The 15,658-nt window shown below is 42.3% G+C and overlaps 1 protein-coding gene across 3 annotated transcripts in view; it reads left to right on the forward strand.

The window, feature by feature from the left end:
• The window catches only part of rngtt (RNA guanylyltransferase and 5'-phosphatase), a 441,527-nt gene that overhangs the window by 84,899 nt on the left and 340,970 nt on the right, over positions 1 to 15,658 (forward strand). For all 3 annotated transcript variants that reach the window (XM_068026609.1, XM_068026610.1, XM_068026611.1), the window contains one exon: positions 15,356 to 15,491. In XM_068026609.1, coding sequence (XP_067882710.1) covers positions 15,356 to 15,491 — 136 coding nt within the window. The remainder of the gene's footprint in view (positions 1 to 15,355; positions 15,492 to 15,658) is intronic.

Consider the following 15,658-nt stretch of genomic DNA (forward strand, 5'->3'; position numbering starts at 1 on the left):
GGGTAAATTGGGAAAGCTGGGGTTCTCTCTGAGCAAAGGAGATCGAGGGGACATTTGATAGAGTTGTACAAGATTGTGACAGACTTAGATAAGATAGACAAAGAAAAACTGTTTGTATAACTTATGGTACAGGGACTAGGAGACGCAGATTGAAGGTTTTAGGCAAGAGATGCGGGTATGTGAGGAAGAACTTTTTAATGCAGTGAGTGGTAATGACCTGGAACTCGCTGCCCACAAGGATGGTGGAAGCAGAAACAATCAATGATTTCAAAAGGAAATTGGATGGGCACTTGAAGGAAATAAATTTGCATGGCTACAGGGATTGAGTGGGACTGACTGCTCTGCTGAGTGCTGGAATGGACTCGATGGGCCAAATGACTTCCTTCTGTGCCGTAAATGATTCTCTAACTCTTTAAATCCCCATCATCACTACTCTATAGTTTTTGCACCTCTCTGTAATTTCCCTGCAGGCTAGCTCCTTTATAACTTTCCCATTAGTTGGTAGCCTATAGAATCCAGTCAGTAGCTTGATTGTTTCTTAACTCGAACCAAATAGATTCTGTCCTTGACCTCTCCAGGACATTCTCTCTTTCCAGCACTCTAATATTCTCCTTAATCAATTCAGCCAACCAGTATAACCAGATCAGAGAACTCCTCTACACTGATGATGCTGCGCCAGTCACTCACATGGAAACTCAGCTACAAGGACTCGTGGACTGTCTCTCCCACGCCTGTAACTTGTTCTCCTTGACTATAAGTGTCACGAAAACCATGGTCATGGGACAAGCCATGATCACACTAAGTAATAGCCCACTGGAAGTGGTTAGCAAATTCTGCTACCTTGGGTTCACGGTGACGGACAATCTGTCCCTTGTTGCAGAGCTCCATACATGCATAAGGAAAGCAGCTACCACCATTGGCCGACTTGTGAAACATGCACGGGATAACACCAAGCTACCCCTTAGGACCAGGCTGATGGTTTATAAGGCCTGTGTTCTTAACAGCTTGCTGTATGGCTGTGAAACGTAGGTGACTTAAAGCTACCAGGAAAAGAAGCTCAATAATTTCCAAATTCATTGTCCTGGCAGGACAAAATCACAAATGCGCAGCAGTCCTCTCAAAGGCAGAGCTCCCAGGTGTATTGGCACTAATCAAACGGGCATCTTTGGTGTATCAGACACGTCTGCAGGATGGAAGACGCTCGCTTACCCAAGGAACACCTGTATGGTGAGATAGCCGGGGCCAGATGACCAGTGGGGCACCTAAAGCCCTGCTTCAGGGATGCTTGCAAGCATGACATGAAGGCCCTAAATGTTGACTATTGCACTTGGGAGTCAGTAGCTGGTGAAAGAGGGAAATGGCGACACATCCTGTGGACTGGTGTGCCACTACCATGATGACCAGTTGCTACAGCAGCTTGGCAACAAGCCCCAACGTCAAATACAACAAATCTCAGCGTTGCTTGGCAGCTTCAAGTGCGGCACTTGTGGCAGAACCTGCATCAAGTGTTGGCCTTCCTGGCCGTCAGCAAAGGTGCACGAAAAGAAGACACCCTAATTAAATGGATTGTTTGCTGTGAATCCATCATCTTTCGTAGATGGAAGGATGCCAACCAATGGTGCCACGCCTCCTTTCTTTCCCTCCTGAACACCTTGTCTTGCCCCTTTTTGAACCACATCTCCATTATCGCCATGTCATATTGCCATGTGGCTGTCTGTGCCTGCAGCTCACCAGTCTTACTTACCATGCCTTGTGTGTATACATACATGCACTGCAAGCCTAATTTAAATCTTACTGCATTCTCTGTCAGTCTAAACCCACTTAATACCTTACAATTTCTTACTTTAGTATTCTCTATCACTCCTAATCCTTTGTGCACCTTGTTTCTCCTTTCCAATGTTGTATCCTGTGCCCATGCCCCTGCCAAGTTAGTTTAAACCCTCTTCAGCAGCACCAGCAAAGCGCCTCATGATATGGGTTCCGGCTTTGTTGAGCTACAACCCTTTCAGCCTGTATAGGTCCCAGTGTCCCAGGACTCTAAAGCCTTCCCTCCTGCACCATCTCTCCAGCCACGTATTCCTCTGCTCTATTCTCCTATTCTTAAACTCACTAGCACGTGGCTAGCACATTAACAAATGTGAGGTAATGCATTTTGGAAGGTCTAGTGCAGGTGGGAGGTATACAGTAAATGGCAGAACCCTTAGGAGTATTGATAGGCAGAGAGATCTGGGCGTACAGGTCCGCAGGTCACAAAGTGGCAACGCAGGTGGATAAGGTAGTCAAGAAGGCATTCGGCATGCTTGCCTTCATCGGTCGGGGCATAGAGTACAACAATTGGCAAGTCATGTTGCAGCTGTACAGAACCTTAGTTAGGCCACACTTAGAATATTGCGTGCAATTCTGGTCGCCACACTACCAGAAGGACGTGGAGGCTTTGGAGAGGGTACAGAGGAGGTTTACCAGGATGTTGCCTGGTCTGGAGGGCATTAGCTATGAGGAGAGGTTGGAAAAACTCGGATTGTTTTCACTGGAACGACGGAGGTGGAGGGGTGACGTGATAGAGGTTTACAAAGTTATGAGTGGCATGGACAGAGTGGATAGTCAGAAGCTTTTTCCCAGTGTGGAAGAGTCAGTTATTCGGGGACATAGATTTAAGGTGCGAGGGGCAAAGTTTAGAGGGGATGTGCAAGGCAAGTTCTTTACACAGAGGGTGGTGAGTGCCTGGAACTTGCTGCCGGGGGAGGTGGTGGAAGCAGGTACGATAGCGATGTTTAAGAGGCATCTTGACAAAAACATGAATAGGATGGGAATAGAGGGATATGGTCCCCGGAAGTGCAGAAGATGTTAGTCTAGGCAGGCATCAAGATTGGCGCAGGCTTGGAGGGCCGAATGGCCTGTTCCTGTGCTGTACTGTTCTTTGTTCTTTGTTTGTGGCACTGGGAGTAATCCAGAGATTACTACATTTGAAGTCCTACTTCCTAGTTTCATCCCTAGATCTCTAAAATTTGGCTGCAGGAGCTCATCCCTCTTTCTACCCATGTTGGTAGCAATATAGACCACAACCTCTGTCTGTTCACTCCCCCCCCCCCCCTTAGAGTGTTCTGTGGCATCCTTGACCCTGGCACCAGGGAGGCTACATACTATCCTGGAATCACATCTGTGGCCACAGAAGTGCCCGTCTGTTCCTGTAACTATAGAATCCCCTATTATCTACCCGACTGTGGTGAAACCCCACTCTCCCCATCACAAAAAGTGGTTTAGGCATCTGTTGAGCACTTTTAAATCACAGCATGCTATGTGTGGATTCGGTCTAGAACTGGGAAAACGACTAGTCTGGATACCCTTCCTAGACATCTATACAAAAGATCCCTGCTACAAAACTCTGAAAGTACCTTTACTGTGGGAGGGATGCATTAGTGCCAACGAGAGGTGACTCTGCCACTGGTTTGACAGCTGTACAGAAAAATGATCCAGCCCCAAAAATATCCTCACAGGCACAAGTTGGCTCTGTGCACTTATGTCTGATTACATTGATTGCACCTTTGTAAGATTTAGAACCTTACTTATAATTACAATAAGAATTCGGACAAGGAGACACCTGATGTAGTGATATCAGGATGATTTATTAAGGCTAAAAGCAATACTTAACAAGTCCAAGGCAGTTGATATCTTAGTCCAGATGGCCTTTACTTTCCACCGGCTCTAGTAGCACAGACGACTTGTGACTCCTGTTGTCTCTCCCTTTGTCATCTTCAGATCTGTACGCAAAACCTCTCCAGGTCTGTCCCTTTATTCTTTGTAGCCAGTGGCTCCTCCTGTGCTCTGATTGGTTGGTTGGTTCATACAAATTCCTGTTTCGGTCGTTCCTGCCATTTTGTTTGGCAGTACTTCCGTTTGTACATTAATCATGATCACATGCACAAAACAAGGCGTACAAACAGTCCATTATAACCTTAAGGTCCAGTAGATCATAACTTCTGGTGAGACTCATTCTGCTTTTCTGTTACCTTTTCATCATAACTTGTTGCATAGTTTTAAATATGTGTTCTTATCTTTCCCTTTAACTGTTCATGCTATTAGGTCGTACATTTACAGCGACACTCATCTTGCTTTTCTGTTACATTTTAATCACAACTTGTTACATAGTTTTCAATATCTGTTCTTTTCTTTCCCTTTATCTGTTTGTTATTGGTCTGTATCATAAAGTAATTCTGGTTGACTCAAACTGTATAGGCAGCATTTTTTCAAGTAAGATACACAGCTAAAGTTAACTCTTCATTTACCAAAAGCTTATACAAAACACACATTCCTTTTGTACATACCTACAAAATTCATAATACAAAAAAAAGCCGGTAAAAATGACAGAATCCACATTTCTTACACCTTAGCTTGGCTGTGCTTCCCAGAGTCCATGTGTAATTTGAATTTTAAGATTCTTAATTACTCTACAAGTGTGCTAACAGTCAACCCTTCTGTAACTGACCAAATATTCTCATCTACTGTACTTTGTTTCATTTCCATCCATTTCATTCAAATTTTTTGGAATCACTTTGTTCAATGTTGAGTGTGGATGACAATGCTGATTTGAAAGTAAGCTGTTAATTGTTAAGTTTGCAAATTTTTTCATTTTATAATCTGCTTGTTGATAATGTTTTGTTTTCCAAAATAAAATGCGGGGAAATAATATTATATAGTTGAGTGTTCCCAAATACAGAAAATTATATAGAACAGAAGTGATGCACTGCATTTGTTTCAATGTTGTTTAATTTGAATTATCTTTTAAAAAAAAAACTCTAAAATTTCCACTTGTGCTACTTAAATTTATTAATTCAGTTGGTAATTTCAATTTTTTTTAAAGCTCACAATGACTGAGTTAGCAGTAGATTTAACGTTATTTTAAACTGGAAAATTATGACTGGGTTATGGATAAGTTTTCCAGGCCAGCAAATACTCTTTGTTCCTACTGAGAAATTCTTCAGGCATGGAATCTACACAAAGGAATTTTCAATAAGTGAACGATATCTGCTGCATGGCTGATGTGGGCTACAATTGTGGAGGATGGATGCAATTTAAAAAGTAATTGTTTATTTCATAACACAGCTTATAGTACAAATGTTTTAGATTCTGTGCAATAAACTCTTTAATTGTATTAATCCCATCACCATTCTTCATATTAAAAGAACAGTCAAGATTCTTGTTGCCTGGCTCATGAAATAATCCTAAGCTTTGGTGAGAATTCTTGGAGATAATAGGATTGTAGCTAACTGCAATTGAATATTAAAATCTGTATTTATGTGATATTTAAAAAGCAGCCATTTTGATACATGGTTAGCATTGCTGAACATATTTAGACCATTTTAAATTAATACACACAAAACAGCAAGCAAAACATTCTTAGAGGAGTGGTGTTGCCATGCACTCAGATCACAATATACTTACAGATAAGGAAAACAACTTGGCCCATCTTAATTCTACACTTCCCTGCCTTTGTCATTGCTACACTTAATTGTTCTGAATTGCCTCCATCACTGCTCAGAAGTCCATTACAATTTTTGATCACTCTGTGAAAAAGTGCACCTGATATCATTCCTAAAGTTACTTGTACTGGTTTGAACTCTTGTCGTCTTTTCCTACGTCCACTGTTTAAAGTGTAGTAGTATTTTGGATTAATCTTTTCAATACTGTTTACCGCATTAACAAGCATAAGTCTTTCTAGCCTTGTATCTCTACGTTGCAATGCCTTGGGTGCTTTGTTTCTTGATCATTAGTACTGGATGCAGAATTCGAGGTGTGATTTGACTAGTGTACTGCAGTTGATTGTGACTTTACATAGTCAAAGCAGTATAATACACCATTGATTGTGGCTCTGTATTGGTTGGACATGTTAAATGTTGAGTCTCCCAAGATTCCAAGGTTCTTTTCTTCTTCACCCTTGGTTATTTTAATATCTTTCATCAGATTACACATTACCTATTTTCTTCTCTATATGCAATGCTACTACAACAATGCATTTTATCTCACATCATTAACAAAGTAAAACTTCCGAAGACGCTTCCAGGGAGCATTATTAAATAAAACCTGACACTGAGGCACATTAGGAAATATTGAGGCAGAGGACCAAAAAGCTCAGTCAAAGAGCTAGGCTTGAAGAAGGAAAGAGAAGTGGAAAGGTTTCAGCCAAAGGCTTTGCCACCAGTGCTGAAGTGATTAAAATTGGGGATGTTCAAGAGGCAGGACTTGGAGGAATGCAGATATCTCGGAAGCTTTTAAGGCTGGAGGAGATTACAGCGGTAGGAAAGGGCGAGGCAATGGAGGGATTTGATGAGAGAATTTTAAAATCGTGCAGTTGCTTAACTGGGAGCCAGTGAGCACAGGGGTGATTTGTGAATGGGATTTGTACGAATAAAGACACAGGCAGCAGAGTTTTCGATGACCTCAAGTTTACAGAGGGTAGAAAATGGGAGATTGGCCAGGAGTGTGTAGTTGATTCTAGAGGTAACAAAGGCGTGGATGAGGATTTCAGCAGCAGCAGATGAGCTGAGGCAGGGACAGAGTTCAGGGTAGAAATAGGTGGTCTTAGTGATGGTGCAGATATGTGGTTGGAAGCTCTTCCCGGGGTCAAGTATGACATTGAGGTTGCGAACTATCTGGTTCAGCCTCATACTTTTGTCAGGGAGAGGGATGGAGTTGGTGGTTAGGGAACAGGGCTTGTGGCGGGGACCGAAGGCAATGGCTTCGGTCTTCCCAATATTTAATTGAAGGAAATTTCTGCTCATTCGGAACTGGATGTCAGACCAGCAGTTCGGCAATTTTGAGACTAGCGGAGTTAAGGTGATGGTGGTGAGGTAGAGCAGGGTGTCGTCAGGTACTTGTGGAAACTGACACGTTTTCAGATGATGCTGCCAAGATGCAGCATGCATATGAAAAATAGGGGCCAACGATCGGTCTGTGTGGCACACCAGAGTTGATTGTGCGGGGGCAGAAAGAGAAACCATTGCAGGTGATTCTTTGCCTATGACTGGATAGATGTGAATGGAACCAGCCTCACCCAGCTGGACGATGGAGTGGTGTTGGATGAGTGTGGTGTGGTCAACCATGTCAAAGACAGGTTGAGTAGGATGAGGGTGGATAGGTTACCATTGTCACAGTCTCACAGGATGTCATTTGTGACTTTGATAGGAGCCATTTTGATATTGTGACAGGACTGGAAACCTGATTGAAGGGATTCAAACATGGAGTTCCAGGAAAGATGGACACGGATTTGAAAGGCGATAGCGCAGTCAAGGACTTAGGCGAGGAAAGGGAGATTGGAGAGGGGTGATGATGGCAGATTTGAAGTGGATGATGGACAGTACCTGAGGACAGAAAACCAGGGAGCCAGGACGAGAAGTTGGGTGGTTAACAGTCTCGTGGGAATATAGAGTTTAGCGAGCATGAGGTAGGTCACATGGACAAGATGAGCTCTGAGATGGCGTGAAGAAGGATAATTGAGAAACTAGAGAAAGATGCGAGTTCACGGCTCAGGTAGGGGCGGGGGGGGAGGGGGCAACCTTGGAGGAAGTCTGGCCCAGTGGGCTAGGGGTAAAGAGGGAAGCAACAGAGGCAGCTAAACGGATGGTCTCAACCTTAGCGACAAAGTATCTGAGCTCCTCACACTTGTTGAAGGTGAGATTGAAGAATTGAGGGAGAGGGGTGTAAGAAGACAGCTTGCTGCAGAGAAAAGAAAGCCAGTGGATATCATTGCATTCTAGGATAATCCTGGGAGAGTGAGCAGTTTGGTGGATGTGACAGGGACCCGAAGGTGCTTTATGTGGTCTAGCCAGATCTGGTGAATGGCTAAAGCAGTTTTCACCATACTTGTTCAGGTCTGTATCCATTGGACTTGAGGGAGTGGAGGTAAAGGCTGAATGAGAGGAAATTGCCAGGGTGAGAGAGCGTGATGGTTTTAATGAGAACGGGTGCATCAAACGTTGAGCTGAAGGTGTGGTTGAGCAGATGGGTAGCTGCAGAAATGTTGTGAATGGAGGGCCAAAAGCTAAACAACTGGAATTTTGAAAGTGCAGTTGTAAGTGACTTGGGAGATAGTTTTTCCGTGGGCAAACATAGAATAAAGTTGGGCTGGAAGGGGGATGTTGGAGGAGAGGAATACAGGGAAGTGATCAGAAATGTCCTTATCTGTGATTAACAAGATGGGAGTAGCAAGGCCACATGAGGTGGCAGAGTTGAGGGGTGGCTGTGAATATGGTTAGGGGTGTTTATATGGAGGGAAAGATGAAGGGAAGATTGGTGAACACAGAAATCGGGAAGGAGCATGATGAATTGAGATAAAGGTTGAAATAAGTGAGGATGAGAAGTCGTTCTGAGTAGACTAGACCTTGCTCCTTAAACCAAAGTGCATTGTTGGCTGGTAATTTGTAGTGAGATGAGGGAATAGAAAATCCTGTATATTTTGGCGTACTATTAGATCATGTAATCTTCTCTGACTTTGGAAGGTGGTCAAATAAGCACTTTGCTGAACTGTGACTCGTGCAACAAGCTGTCAAATCTATTTATTAAGCAGTAAATGAATAAGTAAACAGAAGCGATGACACAGCATTTTTAAAAAAATCAGTCTTGGGATGTGGGTGTTTAGATTAGATTAGAGATACAGCACTGAAACAGGCCCTTCGGCCCACCGAGTCTGTGCCGAACATCAACCACCCATTTATACTAATCCTACAGTAATCCCATATTCCTACCACATTCTGGCGTGACTCTCATTTATTACCAATCCCTAGTTGCCCTTCGTGAACTGCTGAAGTCCATGTGATGAAGGTGCTTCCACAATGCCCTAGGGTTGAAAGCTTTAGGATTTTCACCCAGTGATAAAGAAAGAGCAGTTCATGTCCAAGTCATGATCGCATGTGACTTGGAAGGGAACTTGGAGATGATGCTGTTCCCATGCCCTTGCTGCCATTGTCCTTCTGATTGGTACAGATCACAGGTTTGGAAGGTGCTGCTGAAGAAATCTTGGGAGAATTGCTGCAGTACCTTCAATGGATAATAGACAATGCATCCATGGTACGCCATTGATGGAGCAGGCAGATGTTTCGGCTGCTGGGTGAACTAACAGTCAAGCAAATTGCTTTGCCATGGATGGCATTGTACTTAAGTGTTGCAGCCACATCCATTCAGGCAAGTGGAGAGTATTCCGTCATACTTATGACTTGTGCTTTGTACAAAATGGACAGGTTTTGGTGAGTCAGGAGATGAACCACTTACCGCAGAATTGACAGCACTAGTTGCCATAGAATTCATTGACTGATCCAGTTAAGTTTCTAGTCCGTGGTTACCCCCAGGATGTTGTTAAGGGACTCGGTGATGGTCATGCATCAAAAGCCATGTGGTGATAGTAAGGTTCTCGCTTGTTGGAGATGGTTATTGACTGGCATGAATGTTATTTGCCACTTATCTCCCCAAGCCTGAAAGTTGTCCAGGTCATGTTGCATTCATGCATGGTCTGCTTCATTACCTGAGGAATTGCAATGGAGCTGAACACACTGCAATCATCAGCGAAGATCCCCATTTTTGACTTTATAATGGACGGAAGCTCATTGATGAACCAGCTGAAGATAGTTGAGCCTAGGATGCTGCACTGAGGAACTCCTGCAGAGATGTCCTGTGGCTGACATGATTGGAAGTAAAAAGGAGGGCATAGTACTCAATGACTGGTATTGAACTCATTGGAGGCAGGAGGCTGAAGTGATTGCCAACTCAACACTAACCATTTCCAGTCGTTGGAAAGTAACAATCAACAAAGCAAATGGAATGCTGAGCTATATTGCCAAATTTGTAGAATTTGTGGTTTTCATGCTGACGTGTATATTGCTCTGATCAGGCCACATCTTGAGTACAACGTTCTGTTTTGATCACTAAGTTAGAAGGAAGAATTCAAGTCCTGGAAGCCGTACACATAAAGGGAATCTGGGTGAGTGGTAGATTCAGTTATGAGAAAAGTCAGGCTATTTAGCATTGAAATTAGATGAATGCAAAAGAACCTTATTGAGGTATGTAAATTGGTAAATCCAATATATTAATCGAAAGCACCATTTCAAATTAAAACACAACTGCAGGGAAAGGGTAGATTTCAGAAAGAGTGGGTTAAAACCTGGAGTAGGCTTCTCTAAAAGTAGTACAGGCAAAAACTCTGGATACTGCAAGTTTCTATAGAAGCATAAACTAGGTGGTCTGTTCATCTGTGATCTTTGTGAAATAAAGTCTTGATTTTTCAATAGTTCAAGTATTCTAATTGTGCAACTGATTTTATTAGTTGAAACTATCAAATTTTTGGCCTTTCCCTCCCCCCTAATTACAGTTTTTTACCCCTTCCTCACAGGCATATTTACTCTCTGAAATGCATTGCAGAGAGGGACGTGCAAGTCATCTGCTTTGTAACCAATGCCTGATATTGACTCATCTGAATGCCCTTTACCTCCTCCATTCACCGTGCCTGCCAATGACACAGATGAGCTAAGAAACTTGCTGTGTGTGAAACTGCATGGTGCAGAGTGTTGGTATACTGAGGCACTGCATGACTGTGACACTTAGATTGTTGATCGTTACTAATCCTCAGATGTTTCAAGTTTATCTCATTAGTTAGCTAATCAAAACTTCAGTGCTGTTTTCCCCGACTACCACTCTTTTTGCTTAAGCAGTTAGTTCCCTGTGAACATAATAAGAGACTGCTTAATTGCATAACTTTGTTGTTGATTCCTTGGATTCAGCAAGCTTTTAATATGATTTTAAAAAGTGGCAATGTCAAAGTATTTCTGGGAAAATCTGAGTGGTACTATTTTTGTGGAATGCCATGATCATATCCAGAGTCGTGAAATCTGATTCATGGTCAAACTAAAAGTTGTAAAATAAGTGCAGTTTAATTGCCTCATTTAGGTAAGTCAGTTAAGCAATTCCCTTCTGTCTATTTGCTGTAACTAATTACTAACTAATTGGACAGTAGCTGTTCAATCTTTCTTCTTTTAGGATCCTTATCAACTAAAATACTTGTCACATTCGAATTGTATAAGTGATATATTAGGTAAGGATGAAGAGCCCACTTCTACTTTAGCAAGTGAGATATAAAGTTTAGAGATTTGTTGGTGCCTTCTGCACTTAGCTTGATATATGCCCTAGGGTTGCAAAGTGACAAAATATTTAATTTAGATTAAATCCAACTAGTAGCTGTTTCATTTCTGAAACAGTTAACGAAACAAAAAGTGCTGTTTCTGTAAAGAATAAAACTTGGAAATGGTTTGGCATCTTCGTTATTACTGTAATGGACTTGGGTAGGAATGCTTGAGATTTCCTTTAAATGGTTCTGGTAGACATTGTGTGCATGTTGCTTACAATGAATATTGTATAAATGTCACTCTCACCCCCTCAAAAAATGTTAGTCTGATTTTTTTGTGTTCTTGAAATATGGCACGACTGCATTTATTGCTCATCCGTAGTTGCCCTGGGAGGATGGTGGTGGGCCGCCTTGAACTGCAGCAGCCCTAGTATTGCTGGTGCTTCCACATTATGCCGTCAGTACAGCAACTGTTCAGTGTGTGCGTCACGTAACATTTAAATAGCATTGCTGCATACTTCTGAAGATGGCAGAAGCTGCTGTACTGTATTGGGTGCAAAATGTAATAAAATCTGATGTGGTTGAATTTGATTTTCATTTGACAGTTTTTCAGTGTCACTGCCAGATGCTTTCATGATTCATCAATTATTTCAAAATGGAGCTAAAGAACTACACGCAGTTTGACAGAACGGAATCTGAATAATGGAATAACTTTTATGGATTCAATCCTTTATGTATTTGAACACCCATTCTACAAATGGCACTGATTGTGATGCATTTTCCACCTGAGTATTGGAAACACAAAGCTAATAATTGGTGTACTGAAGATTCTAATTATGTCCACAAGTAACTTTAATTTATCATGGGGATTTAGCAGAAAATATTACTGACAAATATTACAAATTGAACTGTCTTTTATCAAGTTGTGGATTCCTGAACAATTTAAAAAAAAAGTGTTCCTGGGGATTTCTGAATTATTATACTGCAAACCATGCTATAAAGCTTTTCAACATGAATAGATTTGACACCACATCAAAAATACTCCCTTGTTTTATATATTTTCTTTAATGTAGAAAAACATCCCAAAATACTTCACAGGTGTAATCAACAAATGCGAAGACAAAGTCAAATATATTAGGAAGTGTGACCAAACATTTGGCTTTAAAAAGGGAGTTTTTAGTAGGAGAGAGTGGTGGAGCAGTCTAGCAAAGGAATTCTAGAGTGTTGGACCAAGGCGGCTGAAGACATGGATATCAGTGTGTGGGACCAAGTGTAGGAGGGATGCACAAAAAGCCAGAATCAAGAGCAAGTGTGTGTTTGAGCTGTGGGGCTGGAGGAGGCTACAGAGATCAGGAAAGACAAGATAAATTATTTGGTGGGTGGCAGGAGGAGCCCTTGACTCTGGAGATCATGGTGTGTGGGTGGGAAAAGAAGCCATAGCTTTGGCAATAATTGGATAGATAAAAGTGGAACCTGCGAGGGCAAACCCACTGAGCTGGACCACAGAAGAGAGGTGTTGGAGGTGGATGCTTTGATGGTCAAACTGTGCACCGAGGTCACAGAAAGAAAGGGTGGATAATGCACCATAGTCACAGAAAATGTCTATGATTTTGGTTTGGGCCATTTACTGTGGCAGAGATGAAGACCTGATTGGAGAGATGCAAACAGGGAATTCTGGAAACAATGAGCATTTAATTCAGAGGTGGCAACATTTTAAAGAGGAAAGGGAGTTGGAGGAAAAACTTTTTCATGCAGCGAGTGGTTAAGGTCTGGATTGCGCTGCTTGAGAACGTGGTGGAGGCAGGTTCAATTGAAGCATTCAAAAGGGAATTGGACAGTTATGGGGAGAAGGCAGGGGAATGGAACTGAGGGAATTGCTCTTTCAGAGAGCCAGTGTGGACACGATGGGCCGAATGGCCTCCTTCTGCACTGTGACGATTCTGTGAGGTAGGGTTGGTAGTCTGCAAGGGGAAGGGGGTTAGCGATGGGTTGTTTGAGGAGGTGTTGATGAAAGGGAGAGTGGTTCCCTCTGCTCAAACATTGAAATGCAAGCTAGTATGGGGGTCATGAAGGGAATTTAATGTGAATGTGGTAAAGGGTACAGGAAATAGTTCTCGAGGATGTGATGAGTTTGAAGGGGACATGGAAGGAGTTAGGAGAGAAGTTAGAAAGAGACACAGGTTCTGCACCAGGGCAGAGGGAAGTTTGGCTTAATGGACAAAGGAGGAAGCAACCAGGCATCTGGGTATTATTGGAAGTACTGAGCATTAATCTTATGAATAATTTTCAAATCTCAATTACAGCTTGACATTTCAGCAACTACATTGATTAAGAGCAGATTGCTGTTTACCACGTTTAGGCCAAATCATTTTCCATGCAGGATTAAAGCTGTATAAGCTATGAATATGCACTGGCTCGATCTCTGCTGCCTCTCCTCCTCCCCCCACATGATTTATTTTTTTATCCACGACTATGGAACAGCCTGAACAGTGGAATGCATGGTGGCAGGCAGTTATGGATTGTGCCACCTGGCGGAAACAACTACGGGGTTGCTTTGCATACATAGTTAACCTTCTGTAGTGTATAGTAATGTTTAAGTGTGAGATTTTTTCCAGGTTTCCAGGACTATGGCTCAAATGGTTTGGTACTTCTCTAGTATGAGGCAGAGGGAAATACCGCTCACTGTGACTTGTATGCGTGCTATAGGTGCTTTACTAGTAACAGTTAGGTTTCAGTCAGGGGGAGACGAGTCCATCTATCTCACTTACCAACAATATTCCCTCAATGCATTTCTAATAACTGAATCCCAAGTACGTGGTGCGGATGAGCAGTGGGGCTTTGCTACAGTAATTGCTAGGAACAAGAACTGTGCTTGTCTGTTCTCCCTTCTGAGCAAACATGGGAGTGAGTCTGAGGTACTACTAAATCCTGCATGAGTTATCTGGCATGTGAGGGTATGGCGCGTAAGTGTATAAAAGTGCACTTGTCCAACTGTAATCTTTTGAAAGATTGGATTTTGAGGTTTGGACAAAATGCTAGATTTGTAGAATTTGCAGCTCGTCTACTTCAGTGACGTAGGAGGAAGTTGATATCATCATTGTGTCTAAGGACTGAAGGGGATTTGGTGTGCAAGAGTCAGTGGCATAAGCAGCTCTCTTGAGTGGCTACCTATACAGTGGTTCTGATGAAGGGCCACTGACCTGAAACGTTAACTCTGCTCTCTCCACAGATGCTGCCAGACCTGCTGAGTATTTCTAGCATTTCTTGTTTTTATTTCAGATTTCCAGCATCTGCTGTATTTTGCTTTAATTACCTATACATACATGTCTTGGGCAAATAGGCTATTAATGTTGAGTCTTTCACATCCACCTTTATAAAGCTCTGGTTAGGCCACAACTAGAGAATTGCATCCAGTTCTGGTCACCACACTTTAGGAAGGATGTGAGGGTCCTTGAGAGGGTGCAGAGGATATTTACCAGAATGGTTCTGGGGTTGACGGATTTTTAGTTACAAGGTTAGGTTGGAGAAGCTGGGGTTGTTCTCCTTGGAGCAAAAGAGAGTTGATAGAGGTGTGCAAGATTATGACAGGTTTAAATAATGTAGACAAAGAAAAGCTGTTCCCATGAATTGATCAGACAAAGGCCAGGGGACACAGATTTATGGATTTGGCAAGAGGTGCAGAGGGGGATGTGAGGAAGAACCTTTCTATGCAGCAAGTGCAATGAGCTGGGATTCACTATCTACAAGGGTGGTGGAAACAGAGACGATAAATATTTTGAAAGGAAATTGGATGGGCACTTGAGGGAAATAAACTTGCAGGGCGACGGGGATAGAGCAGTAGTTTGGGACTGATTTGGATTGCTCTGTAGAGAGCCAGCATGGACTCAATGGGCCGAATGGCTACCTCCTTTGCCAAAATGGCTCTGACTGACTTATCTGCACTTTCCTTTTCAAAGGTGGTTTAATATGACTCTAATCTAACAGATTTGCTTATTTATACAGAAGCATAACTGGCTAGCTTTCAAAAACAAAGTCACTGATGTAACCTTGGCACAAATAAAACTGTCCTCTTGTATAAGTGTATCTCATGCTGTGAACAGCTGCTTGTATCTTAGTGACCAGAATTAGTATTTACAGTTTATTTTCCCATTTTTGAGAAATCCTGCTGGTGTTACTTTTTTGAACAACATTAGTGAAGTAGAAATTCTTTTGAGCATGTAGAATACTCATGTGTGTTGGTTGTTGTTGCAGGTATATGATGATTATTGATGGCAAGAATGAAGTTTACATGCTTGACAGAGACAGTACAGTCTTCCATGTAGCAAACCTGGAGTTTCCTCTTCGGAAAGATCCTCATATGCATCTGACTAACACTCTATTGGATGGGGTAAGAAAGCTTTTTACCTTTTAATTGTCTTTACTTTAGACAAAAAAAGTCATGTTACTGCTGATTTCTCCTGGTCATTTATTGTCAATTAAAGGAAATGAAAGGAAGGGCAGGGTTAGGGAAATTTTTGCACAGCTAGGTCTCACAAACAGAAGTGATCAGATGAT

This window comes from Heterodontus francisci, chromosome 3, assembly GCF_036365525.1.
Source record: "Heterodontus francisci isolate sHetFra1 chromosome 3, sHetFra1.hap1, whole genome shotgun sequence".
In the NCBI taxonomy this organism is placed as follows: Eukaryota; Metazoa; Chordata; class Chondrichthyes; order Heterodontiformes; family Heterodontidae; genus Heterodontus; species Heterodontus francisci.